This window comes from Lepidochelys kempii, chromosome 8 (assembly GCF_965140285.1).
Source record: "Lepidochelys kempii isolate rLepKem1 chromosome 8, rLepKem1.hap1, whole genome shotgun sequence".
Lineage (NCBI taxonomy): Eukaryota > Metazoa > Chordata > Testudines > Cheloniidae > Lepidochelys > Lepidochelys kempii.
Genome location: NC_136387.1, coordinates 6,098,322 through 6,124,664, shown reverse-complemented (window position 1 = coordinate 6,124,664; position 26,343 = coordinate 6,098,322). Strand labels below are relative to the sequence as shown.

Sequence of the window (26,343 nt, the reverse complement as noted above, 5' to 3'; positions counted from 1 at the left end):
ATAGTAATGGAATGAAAATGTCCCTCTTACACTGATTGAGCCAACTTCTCTCTCTGCTGCTGGCCTTGATTGACACCTGCGGAAACGCACAGCCCAGTGCTTCCCCCCCGTTAGAAATGCGCCTCCATCCCATTTGCACGTGCTCTTTGCGTAGTGGGGGGCTCAACAACGCGATCGGCACGCAGATATGCTTTTTTGCAGGTACAAAACAATTGACTCGGCTTTTTTCCTGACTGAACGTCATGGCTGAAAACGTGGCCCATTTAATCACTCAATGCATATTTTATGGGCTAGTTATTCGACCTTTTGTGAGGTCAATTGTACCTTCTAGTTCCCATGGAAGGACTCCAACATGCAAGGTATAGGGGGGTATAAGTCTGCAAGTAGCTTTACGGGCGAGTTGAGTCTCTCACACTCGTGCATGCTGGGGAGAGGGTGTTACGAATGTAGGGGTACAACAGGGGTGAAGGTAACTTAAAGGGCGGCCAGGCTCCTGGGCAAGGGGGGGAGGGGCAGGGCCTTGGGCAGAAGGGGCTGCTGCCGGGATCCCCGGGCCCTTTTAAATCACTGGGCCCCGGGCAGCTGCCCCTTTTGCCCCTCCCTGCCCCCGTCAGTGGCCCTGCCGGTATGGTGCTTAAAGTGCTCCCGTGGCAGGGCTTTAGCGTTGACTGTGTACCGGCCTGTACCAGCGGCCACTTTCTTGCCCGTACCAGCTTACTTTCACCTCTGGGTTTTAAATGAAATCCAGAAAGAAATTTTTTGTGGGCAAGTGCCATTGCAGACAGGGAAGTCTAGCCAAGTTATGTCGGCCGCTAAGTAAAATGAAAATCAAAATGAACAGAATATAGCCGGTGTGTCTAGATTCACTTATGACAATACATCACTGAAGCACCTTGGTCACATGATATGAAGGGGAGGCAAGGGGCTAGCAAGTTTTGACCTGAACAGCCAATCTGATTGCTCCTTTAGTGTTGCCCATTTTAATACATTATTTCATTCAGTGTGATATGTCAGTGCTTAGAAGAGAGACATCAGAAGATTCCAGGGCACCGGGATAGAGCCATCAGGTTCTCCAGAGCTGTACAATGTGCTTGGAATACACGCAATCAACCGCAAGTTTTGATGAGCGTGCAATCCCCGCTTACTGGGCGTGTTTTTATGTTTGTGCTTTGTTCCAATTAAAGTTGCTGTGAGATTATGCAGGGATTGTAACAGCAGCCTTGCGTTTGGTTGAATACCTCTGGCAAACAGATCTTTTGAAACGTTCTAACTAGAGTTTTTATTATTAGTTTGTCAACAGTACGGCAGCGCGAGCTGCATGCAGCAGCGTGGCTCAGTAGAAAGGGATGCTTGAATCTGGACTAGAGGATAAAAGCACAGTGAGGCACCCGGGCTGGATGGCTGCAGCTCAGACTGGTTTAAGCAGGCAGTTCTCACTCCCTCAGAACCAGAATGTGCTAGTTTTCTCTCCATGACGTGGCCTGATCGTGCACAACGGAAGTTAATGGGAGCTTTGCTGTTGGTTCCCATGGCCCATAGAGCACTTGTCTTTGTGCATGTATATGGCATTCTTCATCCAGAGATCTGAAAATGCTTTACAAAAGTGAGCAACCATTATCACCCATTTTGCAGATGGGGAAACTGAAGCACAGGGTGAGAAGTTGGTTGTCTAGATGTTACAGAGTTGTGAACAGAACCCAGGTCTCCTGGCATCTTATCCACTAGATCATGCTGCCTCCTGAGAGTGCAACAATTTCTCTGGCATGTGAGGAACCATTGTGCAGCTAGAAGTCCAGTTGCTCCGTGGTTTGACCTATTTTCTAGCCTTCTGGGGTGATTCTTCGTAACAAATTAACTCTTGCTATAGGCCAGTGATTTAGGGAGGGTGCTGAAAATCTGCTGCTTCTGAGTTCATTGTCCTAGTTAATGGAGTTTGCAGCACTGGTGTGGCCCTGTCGGTCCCAGGATATGGAGAGACAAGGTGGGTGAGGTCACATCTTTTATTGGACCGTCTGCTGGTGGGAGACAAGCTGGGCAGAGCCAGACCCGAGGAAGAGCTCTGTGTAGCTCAAAAGCTTGCCCCTCTCCCCGACAGGCGTGGGTCCAATGAAAGCTCTGACCTCGCCCGCCTTGTCTCTCTAGTTAATTGAGGCATTTTTACAAGGGGCCTCTTAGTCCTCTGCTGAGCTCTGTGTTGAAGTTGCGGCACCGCGTTACATTCAGGCCACTGCTCTTTGAGCCCCCTACAGGACAGTGCCTGGCCCAGTGTAACTGGATGGTTCCTAAATTCTTGTCTATGTCTTTTAAATGTTTACAGTTCTTGGGAGAGTCCCATGGCACTTCATCTAATAGGCTGTCTTCCTCTGCTGTAAGGGATGGGCCAGCAGGAGAGGGGGGTGTAAGACAACCTCCTGGAGAGAAGAGACTGGGAGAGGCGTGGTTCAGCCAAGTGCTAAATCTTCCGGTCTATGCATAGCAAGCCCCCTGGGCTAAAGCCGGGGATCCCCGAGGTAGGCTGGCACTCCCAGTCTGAAGCAGTGGTCAGCACCACTAGGAAGTCGGGCTGATAAAGGTGAAAACAAATAAATCCCATGCTTTAGAGGGTCAGATCCCTGGTCTCCACTCCCTTCCACTTTGCACAATGGGAAAACCCTAAGGGGCAGCTGGAATTCCCCTTGTAGAGGAGAATCCCTGGGTGATGTCATCCTGGCAGAGCCAGCTGCATGCTATGCTGTCCTACTCCCTGCCTCAAGCTGCACAGTGAGTGCTGAGCGGGTGGGTGCAGAGAATGCTGCATTCTGCAGATCCTGAGCTGGCTGAGTGGCCCCTAGGAAACTTGTTCCAGGCAAAACAAATTAAAGCAGCCCTGAGCCAAATCATCCCCCAGCACTGGGGAGGTGGAAGGCGGTAGAAAGGCAGCCTTTCCTAGTAGGTATGAAGCTGTTCAAAATCCCAGCTGGTTATAGGCTAGGGATTAGTGCATGTGCAATGTCATTGCAGTAATGCAGTGACAAACCCTTAGTAAGCCACTATACACCAACCCTTAGAGCAGTCCTGGGGCACAGAGACAGCTGCCCCTCCCAGAAGGTTCATATGGAAAATGGAAGGTGAACACTGTTGTGCGAAATGCTGGCGATGATGCGTGGAACTGGGGTGAAGGTAAAGTGCCCGGATTTATTCCCTGAATGAGATGGTGCACCAATGGCCGAATGGCCTGTAATCAAGGCAGGATCTTCTCCAGAAATAATTACGCACTTCCTCTCTAGGACCTTAATACCTACTGTTGAGTTGTTCTCTCTCAAGAGAGGCCGGGCACCTGCCATGTAGGAGATGACTTCCATCTGCTTATGAAGCTCAACTTCTTTAGTATCTATTCATCTCTGCATTTAGAGCCAGCCTGAGACAGCTATTTATATTCCTCTGCCTCTAATTGTATCTACTATTATATTTCTCTCTCTAGTTCATTATGTGGCGTAGCATCTCTGCTGTGGGCACATTCCGAAGGGTTCCAAAGCTACCGGCATACAGACTGTAGATTTCTACCCAACACAGACATGCTCTGATTGATTTCAGTCATGGGGAACGTGCATGGAGCTTGGCTAAGGACATTTTAAGGGTTTTTTTTTTTAAAGACTATTTTAGAGAGGAACATCACAGTAAATCCGAGCAGCAGATGCTTCTGAACGTCACGATATTCGGCAAGGTGGCAGATACAACAAATGTGTCACTTACCTCCATGCTATGGTAAGCTGCCTCACTAAGTTATGCCATTCCATGATAGACCCGCTCCCACCACCCCCCAACCATCAAAACAAGCTGCACTTCCAAATCCGTCCCTTTGGAAGTCACTCTTGGGAGAACTGTCTTTTTGGACATAAATCCCTGAACAGGCATAGTAAACAAAATAAAGGAGTTTGGTACACCCCAGAAGCAAGCTGAATATTGGAGGAGAAACCAGAATCAGCAGAGCTGGCCATATAGCTCTGACACTTGCCCCTCTGTATCTCCCTGTATGTAAAGAACTTCACTGAGCGCCACTTGCTAGATCCAGCTGGCCATTGAGTGACCCTCTAAGGTTCTAGAGGGTGGGGACTCCTTGGGTCCAGCTGTGCTCTGCATGACTTGTGTATTACCTTGTGGTGCCTCCTCTTCCTTCTGAATCTGAGCAGCTCTTTGTGCTGCCGGGACACAAAGTTGACAGCGGCATACTCCAGGAGAGCTGAGAACACGAACAGCAAGCACACAGCCATCCAGATGTCTATGGCCTTAACGTAGGACACCTGTGGGTTAGAGAGGGGGACTGAGAGACCTTGTTCCAGCACTTGCCTTTCTTCTCGCTAGTCCCCCAAGCTCTTTGGAAAGTGACAATGAAACAATTGAGGCAGCCATGATATGCTCAGCAAGAGCTCACGGGCATTAAAACCTGTCTTACCGAGCAAGGGAATGTTGTCCAGGACCCGACGTTAATCCTGAAAAATAGTAGCACATACAGAATAGGAAGAAACCCAAGTTTCAGTTGTTCTTTATGTCCACAGAAGGTAGGACAAAAAGTAAAGGGCTTAATCTTCGGCAAGGGAGATTTAGGTTTGATACAAGATAAAACTTTCTAACTGTACAGGTGGTTAGGCTCTGGAATGGGTTTCCAAGGGAAGTTGTGGCATCCCCATCATTGGAGGTTTTTGCGAACAGGTTGGACAAACACCTGTCAGGGATGGTCTAGGTTTACTTGGTCCTGCCTCAGCACAGGGGGCCAGACCTGATGACCTCTTAGGTCACTTCCAGCCCTACATTTCTGTGATTGTATCTTAGTGGGCCAGATTCAGTATTAATATTGAATGTCAGAGATACACTGAGTATATGAACTAATATAATATGCATGTTAAGAATTTGTAGGCACTTAGGGCATGGCCTGAGAGTGCTGTTCTCTGGCTTAGAATGATGCCTCCTAGGGGGCAGTTACTCCTAGTGTAACTTAGCGCAGCTCAGCTTTAACTTGCGTTGAGGCTGGACTGGCCACTGGCGGCCCACAAATTTGGGAGCATACAAAGGTAATGGAAAGCCCATGTGCAAGTTTGTTGACTGGAATTCTGGACATATTTGAAGATCTGGCCCTAACTGTTCAATACATTGGTATGAAGGAATTTCTTCCAAGTGTCAGGGGTGCTTTGTACCTTGGGCAATGATGCTCGGGAACCTGAGCTCTGGGTGGTCATAGTGAGCACAGTGGTGATGCCCAGGCCAACACGGGCAGGTGCAGCATCCATGTTGATCCAGAAGGAGATCCAAGACAGGATGACTATCAGAAGGCTGGGGATGTACATCTGAATCAGGTAGTAGCCCATCTGTCGCTCCAGGTGGAAACGTGCTTCTATGCAGGTGAACTTGCCTGAGAATGACAGAAGTTAAATTAGAGGGTTACTGGTAGGAGGCATGATAATCTCATGGCATCCAACCTCAGCAAACAATGGCTGCCTGCAATTTCCACTCCCTGGCTAAGAAACGGTTCTTGCTGGGCAAAGGGGGCATGTGGTAGGGGATGGCTGAGTATCCCTAGGGCTAGCACATGCATTTATAACATCAGCATAACAACACCATGCGTCTCCCTCTGACATCTTTTTTAACTAAACAATAGTGAGTTTGTGCTAGTGAAAGGTGCCAGATTAACAGCCCTGTAGACTGAAGTTCCCCATTGAGTTCTAGAATAGACACACCATGGAGATGAGCTTGGTGAGAGGGTCCAAATTAAATACCCCAGCAGATGCAGAGACTTCTGATGAGTACAAGAAGGAGACATAGGTTTTGGGTCTGTTAGCTTCTTGCTGGCAATACATTTGTGTGAAGATTATATCTTCAGCAAGCCTTTAGACAGGTTGTTCTCCAGGATATATTTGTTAGATAAATGCGGCTAGCATGCAACAGATGATGTGTGGCAAATATACAGGGCCAAATTCTTACTGCAAGGAGCTTAGCGAGTAAAGGTAAGTGGCACTGAGGATGGGAGACTGCGGTTTATGCCCTGTTACTGACCTGTGTTGTAATGCTTGGTGCAGTACCGTAAATCTTTTTCTTCCTTCAGGATAAACTGAGGCAAGGTTAATCCATCAGCAACCTGCACAGCTCCTTTCTCTTGCCATTCAAATATCAGATCATTCATTGTGTAGCCAACTGTTGAGAGTAGGGAAGAAATAGGACACATGAGCAAGAAACCAAACTGTGTCGAAGACAGGTGCTCACAGGGATGGTGTTGTGGGGAAGGGAGTCCTGCACAGATGCCGGGAGTTAGACCAGATCACCCATGATAGGATGGGTTTCATGGCTCTCCACTGGTTCGCACAACAAGTTTGCTGAGGCATACCTGGTGATAAAAGCTTATATATATGGTATAGGTGGGCAGTGATGGTTATAGTGGTGAACTTTATGGGTCACAGTGGATTCCTGTCCAATAAATCAGATATTCTGCTGGCTTGGGCTATTCTTTTATCATAACTTAGCTGAGCCTTTCAGCCCCAGGCTCTTCCTCTGCATTAAGTTAATCATTGGATTTCTTTCCTTTTAGTTAAGGAAGCAGGTAGGGGTTCCTGTAGGTGCCAGCATGCATCGTAAAGGGGGAAAAAAGCCCCACTTGCAGCTTGGAGAACCTTCACCTTTCTCCTTCAAAGCAGGAGGCCAATGCAAATGTAGATAAATTAGAGCTCCCCCTTTAGGAGTTCAGCAATTGCTTGAACCTGGCTCAAGCTAAGAGATGTCAGGTAGTTTCCTGGAAAACTGAGAGCTGCTCCCTGAGTGAGTGCTAGTGGCAGGAAGGAAAACCATACTGGCAAAACTAACAAACAAGATTGCAGGGATCACAGGGACAGACAGGCTTATGTCAGCATGTCTGGGCTCTTGGGGGGACCGATGCAAGGAGCGGAGGGATGTGGACCTCTACTTTGGCTTCTGATCCCTGATTTAAGAGCCCTCCCCTCCCCAGCTCTGAATGCCTTTTGCCTTTGACAGGGGCTTTATTCCTCCAACACAGGCTCAAGAAGTAGTTGTTGGTAGAAACTAGTGCTAGGCAGGGCTGTGTGGGTGCTGGCAGGGAAAGGAATGTGAGCAGAGGATCGTGCACATGCCAGGCGGTAGGTCCTGGTTTTATCCCCCTTTGTCTTTCTTAATCAGAGAACCAGCTGAGAGCTAAAGCGGGGCAAAGGAAAGACGGTGGTTATCTTTAGAGGGGAAACCCCTCAGGACTCACAGCTCTCTAACTGCATGATGCACGTCTGCACGTCCATGGGGAAATTCTTCAGATCCATGGGACAAGCCAGCGTTAGTGTAATCCTGGGGCGAGAAGACAGACAGGGGAATTCCAGACGCATTCTGAACACTGACAAGTAGTTACATTACATCTGAACTATTTAGGTGTCCACTAGTGTATAGATAGGCTAGTCAGCTACCTGTGCAGTGCCACACCTACCTGGCTGGAGGCATTGCCTGGATTATTTGCATCTTCCTTGAATGTAGTTTCAAGTGTGACATTGCAGCATGTCAGAAATACCGAGCAGCGGGGCCTGTGATTTAATCCCCAGCTGCCTTTTACAGGTGGAGGGTTGTGATAACAACACTTCTTGGATTGTGTAGCGCAGAAGAGTCCCACACCAAACTGTCTTGCTGCTTCGATCTTTATTTCATGCCTCAGGCTCATAACAATCTGGACCTATCTGATATCCTGGATCCACCAAATAAGGTATTTCTAAAGGCTAGCACCGGTTGGAAAATTTCAAACAAAACATTTTCCGGTTGGAAAATGGGGCTTTGTCCAAATTGAAATTTGCTTGGGGGCGGGGGGGAAATGATAGATTTCAACAAAATTTTCTGTTGGAAAAATTGAAACAAAATATTTTGGGTTAGGTCAGTTCAATCTCTGTCTGCCTGAGCCGCTTCAGTGCCTCGTGGGAGTTGTAGTTCCAGGTCCCTTGTGCCCCATTGTCTCCTCTAGCTGATGCCTCCTGGTCAGACTCCATGTCCCATGATGCACCACCGTACCTCTCTGCATTAGGTTCCATGCTCATAAGAATGGCCAGACTGGGTCAGACCAAAGGTCCATCTAGCCCAGTATCCTGTCTTCTGGCAGTGGCCAATGCCAGGTGCCCCAGAGGGAATGAACAGAACAGGGAATCATAAAGTGATCCATCCCTGTCGCCCATTCCCAGCTTCTGGCAAACAGAGGCTAGGGACACTTCAGAGCATGGTTTTGCATCCCTGCCCATCCTGGCTAATAGCTATTGATGGACCTATCCTTTATGAATTTATCTAATTCTTTTTTTGAACCCTGTTATAGTCTTCACAACATTCTCTGGCAAAGAGTTCTACAGGTTGACTGTGCGTTGTGTAAAGAAATACTTCCTATTACCAGCAGGACAGTGGGGTGGGAGGAGGTATTGTTTCATGATTTCTGTGTGTATATAAAGTCTGCTGCAGTTTCCACGGTAAACATCTGATGAAGTGAGCTGTAGCTCACGAAAGCTCATGCTCAAATAAATTGGTTAGTCTCTAAGGTGCCACAAGTACTCCTTTTCTTTTTGCGAATACAGACTAACACAGCTGTTCCTCTGAAACCTGTCATTATGCAAGGCACTGCATTTAGCCGTATGGAGTGGAAATCTATCAACTGCATGAAGAAACTTGTACAGATACAGACAGACATCATCTTCCTTTCCAAATGCAAACAGATGGACATCGTACCAAAAGGACTGAAGGTCAAAAATCCATTACAATCTACATACCACACAGACTATGCTGACAGCTTGTGCCTCACGCTCTCAAAGAAACTGCGGAATCACCTGATCAAGATCCTCTACAGCAAACAGGGAAAGATTAAGAATGAGCTCTCAAAAATGGATACTCTCATAAAGAACCAACCTTCCACACAAACTTCCTCGTGGCTGGATTTTACTAAAACTAGACAAGCCATTTACAACGCACACTTTGCTTCTCTACAAAAGAAAAAATACACTAAACTTTCTAAACTACTACATGCTACAAGGGGCCACAGCAATGGTTCCCTCACCCCACCTAGCAATATTGTTAACCTATCCAACTATACTCTCAGCCCAGCAGAAGCAGCTGTTCTATCTCGGGGCCTCTCCTTCTGCCCCTCCACCCCCACGAACATGATACAGTTCTGTGGTGACCTAGAATCCTATTTTCGACGTCTCCGTCTCAAGGAATATTTCCAAAATACCTCTGAACAACATACTAATCCACAGAGGTCTCCCTGCCAACACTACAGAAAGAGGGATTCTAGATGGACTCCTCCTGAAGGTCGAAACAGCAGACTGGACTTCTACATAGAGTGCTTCCGCCGACGTGCACGGGCTGAAATTGTGGAAAAGCAGCATCACTTGCCCCATAACCTCAGCCATGCGGAACGCAATGCCATCCACAGCCTCAGAAACAACTCTGACATCATAATCAAAAAGGCTGACAAAGGAGGTGCTGTTGTCATCATGAATAGGTCGGAATATGAACAAGAGGCTGCTCGGCAGCTCTCCAACACGAGTTTCTACAAGCCATTACCCTATGATCCCACTGAGAGTTACCAAAAGCAACTACAGCATTTGCTCAAGAAACTTCCTGAAAAAGCACAAGATCAAATCCGCACAGACACACCCCTGGAACCCCGACCTGGGATATTCTATCTACTACCCAAGATCCATAAACCTGGAAATCCTGGGCGCCCCATCATCTCAGGCATTGGCACCCTGACAGCAGGATTGTCTGGCTATGTAGACTCCCTCCTCAGGCCCTACGCTACCAGCACTCCCAGCTACCTTCGAGACACCACTGACTTCCTGAGGAAACTTCAATCCATCGGTGATCTTCCTGATAACACCATCCTGGCTACTATGGATGTAGAAGCCCTCTACACCAACATTCCACACAAAGATGGACTACAAGCCGTCAAGAACACTATCCCCGATAATGTCACGGCTAACCTGGTGGCTGAACTTTGTGACTTTGTCCTTACCCATAACTATTTCACATTTGGGGACAATGTATACCTTCAGATCAGCGGCACTGCTATGGGTACCCGCATGGCCCCACAGTATGCCAACATTTTTATGGCTGATTTAGAACAACGCTTCCTCAGCTCTCGTCCCCTAAAGCCCCTACTCTACTTGCGCTATATTGATGACATCTTCATCATCTGGACCCATGGAAAAGAAGCCCTTGAGGAATTCCACCATGATTTCAACAATTTCCATCCCACCACCAACCTCAGCCTGGTCCAGTCCACACAAGAGATCCACTTCCTGGACACTACAGTGCTAATAAACAATGGCCACATAAACACCACCCTATACCGTAAACCTACTGACCGCTATTCCTACCTGCATGCCTCCAGCTTTCACCCTGACCACACCACACGATCCATCGTCTACAGCCAAGCTCTGCGATACAACCGCATTTGCTCCAACCCCTCAGACAGAGACAAACACCTACAAGATCTCTGTCAAGCTTTCTTACAACTACAATACCCACCTGCAGAAGTAAAGAAACAGATTGATAGAGCCAGAAGAGTTCCCAGAAGTTACCTACTACAGGACAGGCCTAACAAAGAAAATAACAGAACGCCACTAGCCGTCACCTTCAGCCCCCAACTAAAACCCCTCCAACGCATTATTAAGGATCTACAACCTATCCTAAAGGATGACCCAACACTCTCACAAGTCTTGGGAGACAGGCCAGTCCTTGCCTACAGACAGCCCCGCAACCTGAAGCAAATACTCACCAACAACCACATACCACACAACAGAACCACTAACCCAGGAACTTATCCTTGCAACAAAGCCCGTTGCCAATTGTGCCCACATATCTATTCAGGGGACACCATCACAGGGCCTAATAACATCAGCCACACTATCAGAGGCTCGTTCACCTGCACATCCACCAATGTGATCTATGCCATCATGTGCCAGCAATGCCCCTCTGCCATGTACATTGGTCAAACTGGACAGTCTCTACGTAAAAGAATAAATGGACACAAATCAGATGTCAAGAATTATAACATTCATAAACCAGTCGGAGAACACTTCAATCTCTCTGGTCACGCAATCACAGACATGAAGGTCGCTATCTTAAAACAAAAAAACTTCAAATCCAGACTCCAGCGAGAAACTGCTGAATTGGAATTCATTTGCAAATTGGATACTATTAATTTAGGCTTAAATAGAGACTGGGAGTGGCTAAGTCATTATGCAAGGTAGCCTGTTTCCTCTTGTTTTTTCCTACCCCCCCCCCCCCAGATGTTCTGGTTTAACTTGGATTTAAACCTGGAGAATGGTCAGTTTAGATGAGCTATTACCAGCAGGAGAGTGAGTTTGTGTGTGTATGGGGGTGGGGGGGATGTGAGAAAACCTTGATCTATGCAGGAAATAGCCCGACTTGATTATGTAAAGAGTTGTCACTTTGGATGGGCTAGCACCAGCAGGAGAGTGAATTTGTGTGGGGGGGTGGAGGGTGAGAAAACCTGGATTTGTGCTGGAAATGGCCCACCTGTTGATCACTTTAGATAAGCTATTACCAGCAGGACAGTGGGGTGGGAGGAGGTATTGTTTCATGATTTCTGTGTGTATATAAAGTCTGCTGCAGTTTCCACGGTAAACATCTGATGAAGTGAGCTGTAGCTCACGAAAGCTCATGCTCAAATAAATTGGTTAGTCTCTAAGGTGCCACAAGTACTCCTTTTCTTTTTGCGAATACAGACTAACACGGCTGTTCCTCTGAAACCTTCCTTTTGTTTGTTTGAAACCTGCTGCCTATTAAAACATCCCTTCTGGCTGAGAAGGCCTGGATGAACCAATTGCAGACCTCTTCATTGTTCCTTATTCAGCCAGTCGGGCTCCTGTGGAGCACTGTGACAGGGTGTCAGAGCAATGCCTGGTTCCCAGTCAATACAGGGCTGACTCTGGTTCAGATGGCCCTTGCTGTATGAGTGTCTGTTTGGAAGGCAGAGGGGAGTGAGAAGATACCTTTGAGAAAGTTGGCCTCCACACCCAGGAGTCGTCAGACTGAGCTGATTGGGGATTAGCTGATTTACATTCCGGTTGCGGTCACATATTTTCCCTTTTGTTGGTAAAGAGAAACCAGGGGTAACAACTTTGCTTGGATATTGCTGGTATTTCTTCTGCTGAGTCATCCTACCATCTTACAGAGTAACTCCAGCACTGCAGTGACTCAGCACTCCACCTTTGGACCCTCCCAGCCCCAGCCAGAGAGGGACCATCCTGAGGACTCAAACATGTGTCTCTTGCCCATCAGCGCACAACACTAACTGCTAGGTCACCTGGTACCCTTAGCTGCTGGCTGTTTTATAACATGCACACTGTCAGTGGAGAACAGTTTCAAACAGCGATGTGATTTAAAAAGGCGGGGCAGGCATCAGGTCTCCAAACTCTGCCGACACGTTTGGCAGTTTTGATTACTGCTTTGGCTTGCTGTCTGCCATCTGCACTGAAACCACCCCCCATTTCTGATGGTGGCTATCTGCATTTCAGCACTGCCTGTTTATTTTCCATTCCAGAGCACCACGCTGCCACCGGAAACATGAGATAGCACAATGGGATGCAACTGCCACCTGCCTTTGGGGATTGTAATGTGAGGTTTGAGTGACCTGGAGTTCACAGTGTAACACAAATCCACACTACGAAGAAGGCAAAATGTCTTTGGGGTGTCTTTTTGGCTCCTTTCCCCCCTAGCATTTTTAATAAAACTGCTTGTTCTTAAATTTATTGCTTTAAAACACCAGGGAGAGTGGGGAAATGGATGTTTTCCAAAGGCGAATTAATGCAAGTAGTACAGTTCCACAGACGTGTTCTGGATCCCTATGGCAAATGAGTGACCCTGAGGAGTAATGCTGGGAAACGGCTGTGAGGTTCTGGGGTAGGAAAATACCCCCCTGTTCGCCCTCCCAGCTCTCCTGAGTGAAAACCACACAGGAGAATGGAATAAAGAGGTTAGGAAACCAGGTGATCCCCAAAGCAATGTGAGTTTGTGGGGTTTCAGTGTAAACTCTTAACTCGCACTGGGTTTCTTGCTGTGGTGCCCAAAGTTGGGTCAATTACCTGGGCCAGGTTTGGAGCAAAATCTGGGTAGATTGATGGTTCTGGGAATCCAAATCATGCAAATTTGCAATATCACTTTGTTTCAATGCAGTGGCAGAAGAAAATAGTCCTATTTACCAAGGGTTTATTTATACCAGGAGTTTGCCTTAATTCAGCAATCAGTGGTCAGCTGCAAAGGTAGCAAAGCCCTAGCAGAGACAAGGAATAGAGGGCTGGGTATTGTAGGTTTTGTTCATGTAACACTCCCATTGACCTCAGGGGAAATAGCATATATTTGAAAGCTGCAGGATCTGGTTCTTATTTAATTTAAATCTAGGAAAAGTGAAATGCTTGAATTGGGGAAGAAAGGGATTATCTAGAAACCCCCTTTACCTGGCTTTCCCATCCCAGCCCATCCCCTCCTCTGTCCCAAAGTGCAGCTCTAGCAATAGGTCGGGATCACAAAGCAGAATCCGCTCCTATCCTCTGCTCACTTCAGTTCGAGTACTGAGTAAGTGAGTGGCTTTCATCCACCTCCCTTGTGTTAATGTGATTTCCTTCTCCACCCCAAATGCAACCTTGTTTCAGGAAGCACTAATCCCAGCTACAGCCCCTTCGATGTAGACACGGGGGACCGGCCATCTGTGATTGTGGAGGGACCATACCCTAACAAACAGAAGTGCTTTCTTTGCCTGCCACTCAGACTGCCCTGCACACGCTGTGCTTTCCCCATCCATTTCAAACACAGCGCCCGTGTCGGAGCTTCCAAACTCTCTGTGTATCATATCTCGGTAGGAACTGGGTATATTTAAAACAGAAACACTTAGCGTTATTAGGAGTTCTTCCTGCCTGACTGTCTTTCTTTTTATGGCTGCAAGGAGTATTGTTATGTGGTAATCTTAATTGTCAGCGTGCCTAGAGCTTTTGGATAGGTATCTAACTACATAAATCTAAAGAAAAATGATTTTATTCATATGCTTTTTTTAAAGGGACCGTATTAATATGGCTAGGCCTTGAAGCTAATGTGTTCTGATAGTTTGCCCTATGTAGTTACATTCACCTTAAGAACTGCATTCATCTGTTAGTTTTAAGATGAATACTGCTTCAGCAAGCCTATGTGAGCAGTTCTCCTGTGCTGGGGTGGACAGTTTATGTGCTGACTTGTTCATGGGTCACTGGAACGTTCTTTTTTAAGTGTACAAGGCCTGCTCTTCAGAAACGGACACCTACATTATATGTGCTCATGCAAAGTGCCAGACTTGCAAACTGGGGAGTTGTGCACTTAGAAGTCTATGTGCGCATGTAAATGCAGGATTCGTGGGCTCGGGTTAGGGGGGTACTTTTTGAAAACTGGGCTGATAGCAGCTGGAGCTATAGAAAGGATGGAACTATTTAAAAAAAACCCCCAAACTCTGGATAGTGCAGTCCTTAAGATAGAATCCACATAATGAGACAAATGTCATGTTAGCTTAACATTATGATAGAACAACCTTGACAATACCCCTTTAAGTTTTTCATGGCACGCGGTACGTGTATATAAGCATTTAGATGTATGTCCATGTAACATACATTAGAGTGTATATATCTATGAGTGTAGATAAAATTGGACCAGTTTTGAGTATATTAGGTTACCTCCTTTGGCGTGTAGACACACAATTGGTTTGCACACAGATATATGAAATGGGTGTGACTTCCAGAAGGTTAGTGAACAGAGCTTCATTCAAAAAGGGCAGAACTCTGACCACCAAGGGAGATGTTAGTGTTTGTAGGAGCAGGGAATGCAGAAGAGAACAGTTTTATTCTCTGTATCTGCACAAATCCTTGGCAATTACTTCAGTGTGGCCTCTTAATTTCCTCTTTCCTTCAGACCTGGATAGCTGGGGTTTCTGAGGTTTCTCTGATATTCAAAACCATTTTGATTTGTAACAAATCTGTGGCCGTTTAGGAAAGTCGCTACTGGTGACCATGGCCACTTGGCTTGTAGGAGCAGTGAGGACTGAACCATCCATCTACTCCAAAAAGCACATCTCTTAGCCTAATGGAGAATCTCCTTGTTCTGTTAGGGATGGAAGGTCTATGACACACAATTGAGAAGTTCTTATGTTCTCCAGTAGAAGGCCCATCCTAGCCATTTTGTGAGCATCATGTGATTGTAAATTGAAACTTGTTTACAAGACCTGAGCTAGAGAGTGAAACACCAGTATTTGCTGCTGCGTCCTTGCCATCGCAGGGCTGCCATCTTGGATTTTACCTCAGAATTGTGAGGATGGAATCAAGTCCGTTTGCTGGGATTTGAACCCAGGGAGTTCAGTGGTTTGAAGGTCAACCCCTAATGCTCTGTTTATTTACCAGCTTCTCAACTCAGCCTCAAGCATGCTTAGGTCCTTAGTCCCACCAGCCCCTGCCCCCTCTCCCTCCCCCCCCGCCCCCAACCATTCTCTTTAGCCATCTCACCTGATACTGTAGAGGACGTTGCCATTTCTGGAAATGCGCAAAAGTTTGTTGTCTGTGGTGATCTCATGGAAATGGGCCCCCTTCTCGTTGGCAAAGAACAAGTCAGGCTTCCAGATGGAGTCCAACATGGAGGGGTCCAAATCCAGGGAGTCATCGGGGTACTCGTTGTAAGCCAGCCGCGGGTCATTCCACTGCTGCCGCAAGAAGATGTTCACCCTGTAGTCCTGCAGTGAGGGTACAAGAGTTAGCAGCGGGCACAAAGTTAATGGTGCCCAAAAGACACTAGAAGTGGCCAGAAACTGCTAAGTGCAGAAGAAAGGGACACTGAAGCCAGCTGGGTTGAAACAAGCAAACAAACAATGTCTTCGCCATGACTAGGACCGCACTCTTACTCTGTGACATTCCCTCCTGGCATTATTTCTCAAGGAATAACTTGTATTTTTGGCTCTGTAGCCAAGAGACACCTTGATGGGCAAACAGCTGCTCTGGTCCACGACACCTGCTCTGTTGCAGTGATCTCCAAATCCATAGCATGTCAGGATTCAGCCTCACCCGAGCTATAGGGCAGTGGTTTTCAACCATTTTTTCATTTGCGGACCCCTAAAAAATTTCAAATGGAGGTGCGGATCCCTTTGGAAATCTTAGGCATAGTCTGTGGACCCCCAGGGGCCCGTGGACCACAGATTGAAAACCACTAGTATTGTGCATTTAGCTTGGAGAGAAAAATTCCATTCAAGTGTCTGAACCTCTACACTCACAAAGTCTCCAGGGCAGCTAAAATATTGTTCATTTACTGAGTGTGTTGAGGGCTGGAATTATATTTGCAAGATGCACCTTGTGGAGGATTAAGGGGAGGGCACAGAAAGCAAGTGTATTCAGTATTCCACCTGCTTGTTATTTGTAGGCATGCTACCTCCTTGCAGAGAGGGAATTCACCAGGACCCTGCGTTTCTCCCCTTTTTACTTTGTCATCACCATCCTCAAAGCCTCCTGGCTCCATGCCAACCCTTTCTTTGACCAGAGTTTACCACCATCCTTAGCATTGATAGTGAATGGAGGAAAGGATCACTTAAGAACACAAGGTGCCCACCCCTGCAATGTCTGTAGGGCTGAGACTCTATTTGTAGTCCCCCTTTTACATACGTTCTCTGTAGATATTATCCATTTTATTATGAATCAACATGGGTCTATCAAATTATTTGTGTTGAGGCCACACTAATCATGACCGGAACCCCACTGCACAGACACATGGTAAGAGACAGCTCTTCAGGGTAGGGAAGTTCAATCGAAATGGGCAAGATGGGCAAAGGAAATAGCATTGAGACAGAGTGAGATGAGTGACTTGCCCAAGATCCCAGAGGAAATCTGTGTGACAGAGCTAGGAATTGAACTCTCATCTTCTCAGGCCCAGACTAATTCCTTAACCATAAGACTACCCTTCCTCTCGATGCTACGGCTCTTTAATTGTGGAGGGCAGATAGGTCTCCACACCCAGGGCTCCAGGATTTGGGCCACGCAGGGCGAAAACCTGCCACTCTTTCTGACTAGGATGATGGTGGTGACAGAGGGCTGTCTGCAGCATGGCAGCAATTGGCAATGGGATCACAGAGGTTGCAAATTCCATCTCCAAAAGGACATTTAAAAGAGAAAAAAGCACAACCAAGATGTTAGTGAGAGCGAACGAGCACTAAAGGGGATGATCCATATTCCATGTTCATAAACATTAAAACTCTGTCACCAGACAGTCTCAGCCAATCTTCCTCCACACCTTTTGCTCTGAGACTTTCTCCTGTGAGGTGGGTGGAGGGGCAGCATGGGGGATGATGTCATTTGAGACCCCTCTCTAGCTCCTAAGCTAGTACATTTGGTTCTCCTCTCCAACCATAACACATAACGAATGGTATCCATTTTATAGGCTTGGTCTGTGGTTTCGTGTCCCACTAGCAATATCATTTGTCTCATAACCTCACGTCTTACAGCTATCCTGGGTTCTCCGGACCAAACTAGTTGTTGATCTCTAGCTCACATTCATGACCTGTTCTCCTGGACAATAATGGGGTAACATTCGTTCTCTGTGTCTGACCCAATGGCTTCCCAAGGCCATCTGTCCCGTTCCCTGCCTTTTGCATGAGAAAGGAAGCAGATTAAAGTGAGCGAGAGAGAACCGATTCTCAGGTGGGCGATAAAGGCTCCAAGTACCTTGGCAGACAGTGCCCGAGGAGTGACATGTCATAAACCAATTTCACTGCCCCTGGCCAAACTAATTGTTAGCATCTGGGTCATGGTTTTGTTTAGTGCCTTTCTTCCTTGAAGTAGCCTGAAGCATTTTACAAAACTGGGAGTCAGACACTGGCAATGAAGTGACTGTGTGCGCACCAGCCATTGTGAGCTCATCAGTGTTTAATACACAACTTGAACATTTGCATCAATTGGTTTGTTTTTCTTCTCCTGAAAGGCAGTGTTTGCCAGGACTGTGGGGTTATTCCATGAGTCTGCCATCTGTTCTTTAAAACCCACCTGTAGAACACAAGGATCCTCCATTAAAGATTGCATCTCTGACAATGCAACAGCCCAACTTGCAGTGTTGGGCCTAAAACGGAGTACTGATCAGAAATCTGAACAGATATAATCACTTGTCCCAGAGATATGAATGCTACCAAATGAGCCAACTCAGCATGAGGGACCAGCTGCTATTATTGTGTAAACATGACTTGCAGTCTGATTATCCTGGGGCAAGATTAGAAGATGACACAGTGGGTGTGTCCTATAGTTTTGATTAGGGCAGTCAATTACCAAAGCTCTTCTAGAAATCAGTTTTAAGACTCTGCCCCATATACACCCTTTGTGCATAGAAACTACTAATGGCCTTGTAATTTTGCCAACAGCACACAGGCCAATGTCTTGATTAAGTTAAAGGGAATAGATTTCTGAATGTGAATAAAATTCTATTCTTTCCCCTTCTTCTGAGAGCCAGGATGTCACCTTTACAAGTTCTGATGGGTCTTTCTCACTTAATTATCCATCTCCTTCTTCCCAAGAGAATGTGTCTCTAGAAAAATGGCGAATAGCTGTGGCCAGCTAATAATGAGGGGCCTTGTGCAGAACTAACTTTGTAAATCTGAAAGAAGGAAAGAGAGACAGAGAGGAAAAGGAGAAGCGGATAGAAAATAGCCCTGAATTCATTGCACACAGCAGTAACTTGAACAAGTTGCATACATTGATTCCCCCCCTTTCTGTTTGTAAAGACCAGTGGTGGTTGCAGACAGGGAAAATCAATGTAATTGGTCTAATAGGCAGAAAGCAAAAGGCTGTTTTGCTTATTCAGCTGCAAACCAGCAGAACGCTAGCAGGTCAGCTCCATCTTGGCGTCTATTTCATGTACAACATGAATCAAATCCATGTTTGGAAGGAACTTCAGCAGCAGCTGCCCAGAGTGTGCTCAGCCTTGTGGAAAATGAACCAAACCCCACAACAAGGGCTTGTGTTACTCAGAGTTCATGCTACCGGGCTAAATTCATAGCTGCAGCTCCAAAAGTCGCCAGGAAGAAAGGAAACGGAACCAAGAATGGCTTCAGACTAACTGTCCAACGGATGCTACAGGGTGGGAGGAGGCTGGATTGAAGGATCTGCTATTCCCCAGATGACTGGTGAGGTGGTTTTATAGGCAAACTTGACCATGAGCCAAATGAAAATGAATTTCCTTTTATGGAATATAGTCTGGATATGACAGGACTTGGCAGTGTGATGGAGAAGCCTCACCAGAGAACAAAAAATTCCATGATGCCCTAGTTCTATTCTATATAGGTTCTTATTCCACACTCGTCACTGTCCTCCTTGTAGTGCATTAAGTGACATGACTGACATCTGTTTCCCATCACTTCTCTCTGGGTGCACCCATCCAGGAAAGACTCAGACCATTTCAGCTCCTTGCTGTGGGTCCAGGCCACCTCTCTCATATGAGAATCTCAGCAGTGCTGAATCCTGCAGAGAGGTCCAGGAGGATGAGAATGGATGTCTGCCTCTCTATCTATTGACAGCAGGAGATCATCTATCAGTGCCACTAAAGCTGTTGCCTTCCCATGTCCTGGCCTGAATCCAGATTATATTGAGTCAAGGTACTGGTTTAAATTAGATAAACTTTTAGTGGGTCTTTGGCTAGCTTTTCTCTGAGCTTGCTCAGGAATGGGAGGCTTGACACTGGCTGGAACTGACATATCTAGGGTGGGAAATAACCAACAGCAACCAGTTAGCTTCCTGCAAGGGAGTTGGCTAAAGCTTCCAAGCAATGACTATGTGTCTGCAGCTTCAAATAGCCTTATTTAAACATGACAGTCCGGATTCTGCCCTCAATTAAACCTGTGCAGTGACTGGCTCTACTGGCTTTTCTGGGTCCCTGCTGGTGTTTTGGTTCCGTGACTGAGGATGAGGCCCAACTGGGGCTCATTAAACTGATTAGCCCTGCTGACAGGTATCAGTGGAGGGAGAGGAAAGGAGTGGCCAGCATGGAAGAAGGCTGGACTCAACTCAGGGAGACGTGTTGCTGTCCTGCTTGGACTGGAATGGGCTCCTGGCACCACTAGGCAGGGGTTACAGCACTCCCCAAAGGCAGTGCATTACCCACTTCTCTCTTACTAGGTAGTGCGCCTGAGGAGGGTTTCTTTTAATGCTGCACATTCATTATAGGTGGCAAAATTCAGTCCAAGGAAGTCATGAAGGCCAGTGGCAAAGGAATGCTCAATGAGGCTTATAAAATTATGGATACTAGAAAGGAATAGAAACCAGATAAAGTTGCCAAGTTCAGGCTACACCTGGATATTTGGGCATGTTTAAGCCAAAATATTAGACACCAGCTTGTAAAGTTAATGATCTTTGCACAAGAGTGCACCTGGTTATAGTGTCTCACACCCACCTCCTTACTGCTAAATGGAAGGACACTTTTCCAGAGCTTAGAGTATAAGCCTGGGAGTTCAGGACTTTCTATCCCAAGACTGAACGAGAGAGAGACAGAGCCACATCTCAGAATAGTCAATAGCCCAGGGGTTTGGGCCTTCACCTGTAATGTAGGTGACCTAGGTTCAGATTCCTGCTCTGCAAGGTGAGTGCCCTAAGCAGCAGTCTGTAAAGTCACACTCTCTCTGGCCCAGTGGATATTTATACATAGTGGAACAGCTCCTACAGGGGAGGGAGGGAGAGCGTGTGCGCGTATGTGACTGGCTTTATTGCCCAGTTGTGAGCACGCTCACCAAGGATTCCGAGGTTCAAGTCCCAGCTCTGAATCTGGCACAGCTAAGTCTCCTACATCCCAGGTGAGCACTCTATTGTGTCTCTAACTCAAGAAAGCTTTTAGATGAAAATTTCATATGGAAGCTGGTCCATCGCCAGCCACAAACCACTTTGGTTTTGACGAAACAGCATTTTTCAGTGAAAACATTTTGTTGATTTTTTTTTTTTTCACCAGCTCTACTCTCTAGCCAGATCTGCCACTAGTTTGCTGCGTGAGTGTGGACAAATCTCTATTTGTACTTCCCCAACAGTAACATGGCTAAAAGTACCTTCCTCCCAGGGCTAATCTGAGATTTAATATTTGCAAAGAGCGTGGGGATCTTCAGGTGAATGACCCCATCTGCTATATGCACAATCAGCTGGATGCATCACTCCAATGTGTATGTAACACAGTAACGGTATACCTTTGGTCTCTTTCTTGAAATATCTGTGCTGTGTCAATATTATTTACTGCCACTCGTTACATCAAATAGAATCATAGAAGTGTAGGATTGGAAGGGTCCTCAATAGGTTATCCAAGACTAAATAATAACTCGACTATTTCCAACATGGGGTTTGTCTAACCTGTTCTTTAAAACCTCCAATGATGGAGATTCCCCAGGGAGCAACAGCAGTTCATGCCGCGTGATACAATAAAATACTGTAGCCCCGGGCACCCCCAAAAGGTGTCAAGACCAGTGAGACTCCTGCACGGCATCAAGCATTTCCTGCAGAAGCGGAAGAAAAAATAAAAAGCCAGGCTGGCTTGTATTATTTGGATTTTATAAAAGAGAGTCCCGCGGTGACACATCTATCTGACTTCAAGTGCAATGGGACCGATTAGAGTGAAGTCATCTAAAGAAACCCACAAATCTGCTTCACTCTACGAGACCAAGCTGCCTATACTTGGAATACAGTGTTGTTATAGCTTTGTCGGTCCCAACATATTAGAGAGACAGGCTTTTGGGCTTACATGGTGCTCCTCCCACACCTGAAGCAGAGCTCTGTGTAAGCTCGAAAGCTTGTCTCTCTCACCAACAGAAGTTGGTCCAGTAAAAGATATCACCTCCCCCACCTTGTCTCTCTATAATTGGAATGGCATTTTCCACTGAAGCAGCTCAGGACTTTCATTATAATTTGGCCACGAAGAAAGTGTTACTGTATCTAAATTCACCAGGTTCTAGACCATTGACCCTGGATCCCTTTCCTGTGAATTTCAAAAAATGTGATCCCCAATTAAAACTATTCCCCATTCCCACCATTGCGGCATTGCTCTCCATCAACCACCCCAGCACCCCTACTGTAAGCTCTTGTGGTTTCATCTATGGCTGTAAAATAATGCAGTGCTTTCTTTTTCAATATATGTAAGAGAAGGGCAGCCTGACATGGCCTAACGGGCACCCGATCCCTATGTCCTGTGGGCATGGCCAAATCTGTGGCTGCAGTGGAACAGGTAGGAGAGAAAAAAGGATGGAGAGGAGGCGAAGAATGTCTGGAGTACACAAAAGGCATGTTACAAAGTGTAGCTCTGAACAGTCTCATTCTGTGGCAATGTGGGGTTGGGGGGGGGGAGTGGTGGAGCTTGTGGATTCAGAACTAGGTAGACCCACAGACTATTCCCAAAGCAAAGTGGATGTGGGGGAGCCCCAGGAGTGGCCCTGCAAAGATTCCTCCCTGGTTACTCAGGCTGTGAGCTAGGGGCAGGATGTATACCTTATGTGTCTCACTCAAAAGAGGCTCTTCCTAACCTTGGCTTTTACATTAGTAAATATCTTTTTTCTAGTAAAATTGGAGGTGCAAATCAGTATATTGTGTAGAGAGTTGTCACTTTGGATGGGCTATCACCAGCAGGAGAGTGAATTTGTGTGTGGGGGGGTGGAGGGTGAGAAAACCTGGATTTGTGCTGGAAATGGCCCAACTTGATGATCACTTTAGATAAGCTATTACCAGCAGGACAGTGGGGTGGGAGGAGGTATTGTCTCATATTCTCTGTGTGTATATAAAGTCTGCTGCAGTTTCCACGGTATGCATCCGATGAAGTGAGCTGTAGCTCACGAAAGCTCATGCTCAAATAAATTGGTTAGTCTCTAAGGTGCCACAAGTCCTCCTTTTCTTTTTGCGAATACAGACTAACACGGCTGTTACTCTGAAACAAATCAGTATGGTATCTTGTTGTAAAGAAACTGTAAATACAGAGCTGAAGAGATATTACTGATATGAAAAAATAACCTAAACTCCTGGTGTAAAATGCAGAGGCGTATTTGAAAGATTTCACTGCACCCTGGTAATTCACTGAGCTAGTAACTCCAAAAGATTACATTCACTGTGCAAAATATTCACAGCAAAACTGGGGAGCCCTCCGCATTGGTGGTTTTTGCATTTGTTTGTGATTTTCATACAAATAAAATGATTGACTGAAAAAAAAAAAACCTTTTGAGAGTTCACCATTCCTGGTTAGTGAGAAATGATCCTATTTTCAAATGAACCCCTCAGCATTTTTGACATTTTGAATTTCAAAATTAGAAATCTTGGTTTGGGAAGGACTAATATTTTGTGATTTTTGAATGTCCACACGTTTTGAGTAAAAAGTTCCAGTTCTGGACATATTTTGAAAAATAAAAATGTTGCATGGACGAAGTTGAAATTGGGGAAAAAAAAAAAGAGAGAGAGAGAAATGTCACAAAATGCTCTTCACTGGTTTTTCACTGCCCTGCTTGTTCCATGTGCAACTGAGCCTCGTTCTGTCTGCAGATACTCATAACTCCTGTTGACAGGAGGCTGTGGATCTGACCTCAGATCACAGGCTGTGGATCTGAGGTCAAAACACGGCCCCTGGGTCAGTAATTTCTCCTGCTGTTTCATCAACAGGGTATGCTGGATTGAGGCTGGTGAAGTTGTAGTGGCTTGTTTAAACCCATTTACAGAAATGATTCATTATCTGATTGGATAGTTCTTGTACAGATGACTCCAAACAACTATATTACAGTTGGATGGTTGCAGCCTCCAGGTTCCTGTGCCCTTATTAGATACTTGCTTAGTGGATATCGCAGTTGGCTATAAGGTTATGGTTAGTTTGCCCTTTTCAAATGGGATGAATACGGTGTGCAATTCCTTTAAACAGTTGAAAAATATATATATGGAAAGGGCGCTGCGGAGAATCAGAATCCCAAATGTCAGAGCATGCTCTTTCCCTTTAAACTCTCATTTCTAACTCATTACGAAACTCGGCCCACTCAGCTGGGAGACTCAGTTCATGAGGAGTTTGGTTTCTATTTCCGTTTTGAATGAGATATTTGCTGTTGTGTTTAGATTCCTCAGTCCGCAAATGCTGCAACATTCAGTAATAAAAATGAGCTGGAGGAAAGGCGCATCTCCTCGCTTGTTAACTGGAATTCTGTTGCAGTGTTTCCGGACAGAAGGGGGCCATCTAGACCCATCCGCCCTTCTGTCTGCCTCTTGTACCCTCTAATGTTTTTCTGCTCGAAGTGCTTGTTTTATTCTCTGTTGAATATGTTCCCAATTGCTGCTTCTCTTATCCTGGGGCTGGATTAAGAGCAGGGTTGACGGAGCTGTGATACAAACATCAAGCTGTAAGAGGACCCAACCTCTCACACGATAAGTGTCCCATCAATCACAGGGCATTGTGTATGGATACTTTTCATGGGGTTCCGGTTCTGCAAGGTGCTGAGAGCCCTAATCTACGACTGACTCTGAAGGATCATGCCCTTAATCTGGCTCTGCCTCTGGGAGCCATTCTACACATTAATTTCCCTCTACGCTTTTTCCTAACCTCCTTGAACATTTCAACCCTGCACTTTTGCTTTTCTTGTTCTTTGAGCCCCCATTAGAGAGTTCACAGAAGGTTGATTGCTGTTCAAATGGTCTGCACCTTTATTACCTTCCTTCTTGCCACTCACTTTTCTAATCAATGGAAAGCTGAGTTTCACAACTTCTTCATGTAGCCAAACCCTGCCCCTATATCTTCTTTTCCTTGTTGCCCTTTTCCATACTTCTTTGATTCTTCTCCTCTGCTATGGTGCCCTCAGCCCCTGAACTGGTGATCTCATTAGCGGTATGCATGTTGACAATAATGATCCCCACTGATTTGTGCACTATGGAGCTTGTTGCTAGAGTCTTTAAATGCCAACAGTAATGGCTTATGCGTGAACGAAAAGTCCCAAAACATATTTTAAAGATCTCTCTAATTAAATGAATTGATAGATCTCTGTGATTATGCTCCCCTGGGTACCAGTGATGTGGTTACTTCTTACAGCATGCTAGAGTGATCCAGCCATCCAGGAGACTTTAGCTGTAGCGTCTCTTGAACATTGAGGTCTCTTGTTTTGTTTGGCCAGTGATTCTGCAATGTTACTATAACCAGTCCTGTTTGGGTCAGCAGTGGGATTTGAACCTCTGACCTTCAGGGCTAAAAGCTCTAGCCTCCACTGCTCCAGCAAAAGAATCAAGTCCCGGAGCTGGAGTCAGGGCTGGTCAACTCATTTACTTTGAAAAATGGGGTTGAGTCAAAAATTGAATTTTTTTTTTCATGAAAAAAGTTTACTGATATTTTTGGTTTTTGAAAAAAATTTAAAAATGAAAAATGTTGAATTTTTTTAAAAAATATTTTGTTTCAACACAGTGGAGGGAATTCTTTTCTCGTTTATTTAATTTTTCCCATTGGAAAAGTGGTGGTTTTTTTAAAGCTAATAATTGATACTTTCTCTCAATTTTGAAACCCCCCCCCCCCGACACCTTTGCCCAACTCCACACTTTTCTAGTGTGAAAAAAAGGGAGTAAAAAGAAATGAGAAAAAAGGGGGGGAACAATTTTTGTTTTCTTTCCAAAATGTTTGTTTTTAATTCTCTGTTTCTGCTGGGGGGAAAAAGTGAAAAACTTTGAATGAAATTAAAGTGATTTTCTTTTGCAATTTTTCAGGGAATTTCCCCCCCTGCCCCCACCAGCTCTAGCGGTAGCGGACTCCAGCCTCCATGTGGACCAGCCTCTGGATTGGTGACAAAGAGCCACCCTTTCCTCATGTCACTTACACTGTCACCATAGAAGGGTGCTGGGATTTGAGCTGCAGGTCTGGCAAAACCCGTCCCTCGTTCATGTGGCAGCTACCTTAGACTCACCCAGTCACAAGCAGGTCTCTATAGTTGTTTTGAGTAGAGCTGCTTGGAGAAATTTTGGCGGAACCATACTCTGTTGGAATACACAGTTCTGTCAAAACTGAAATGCTTCACGTAATTGGGTCGATTTTGCCTGAATTTAGTTTCAGAAGAAAATTAGTCGAGGGGGAGGAATGTTCAGATCGCATCAAAATGTCTCGTTTCAACATTTTCAAAACAAAACATTCTGATTTTGCGTCTGGAAGCTACTTTCCATTTCAAAGGGTTTTTTGTTGTTGTTGTGATGAATTATATTGCACAAAGTACAAAAGCTGAAATCAAAACATTTTGGTCGGTTTGAAATGAAACACTTTAGCTGACCACAAGTAAGTTTTTGACTGGCATTTTCCCGTGCGGAGAACTGTGAAATTGTCTGG

The 26,343-nt window shown here is 45.8% G+C and overlaps 1 protein-coding gene across 2 annotated transcripts in view; it reads right to left on the bottom strand.

Annotated features, from left to right (window-relative positions):
- The window catches only part of GLRA1 (glycine receptor alpha 1), a 67,938-nt gene that overhangs the window by 5,217 nt on the left and 36,378 nt on the right, over positions 1 to 26,343 (bottom strand). The window contains exons 4-9 of one of the 2 annotated variants that reach the window (XM_073358121.2): positions 15,537 to 15,760; positions 7,235 to 7,317; positions 6,028 to 6,165; positions 5,172 to 5,386; positions 4,134 to 4,280; positions 1,295 to 1,593 (exon numbers count right to left, since the gene is read on the bottom strand). In XM_073358121.2, coding sequence (XP_073214222.1) covers positions 1,573 to 1,593; positions 4,134 to 4,280; positions 5,172 to 5,386; positions 6,028 to 6,165; positions 7,235 to 7,317; positions 15,537 to 15,760 — 828 coding nt within the window. In that variant the 3' untranslated portion in view covers positions 1,295 to 1,572. Of the gene's footprint in view, positions 1 to 1,294; positions 1,594 to 4,133; positions 4,281 to 5,171; positions 5,387 to 6,027; positions 6,166 to 7,234; positions 7,318 to 15,536; positions 15,761 to 26,343 lie in introns of those variants that run through there. The other variant, XM_073358120.2, reaches the window with a different exon arrangement.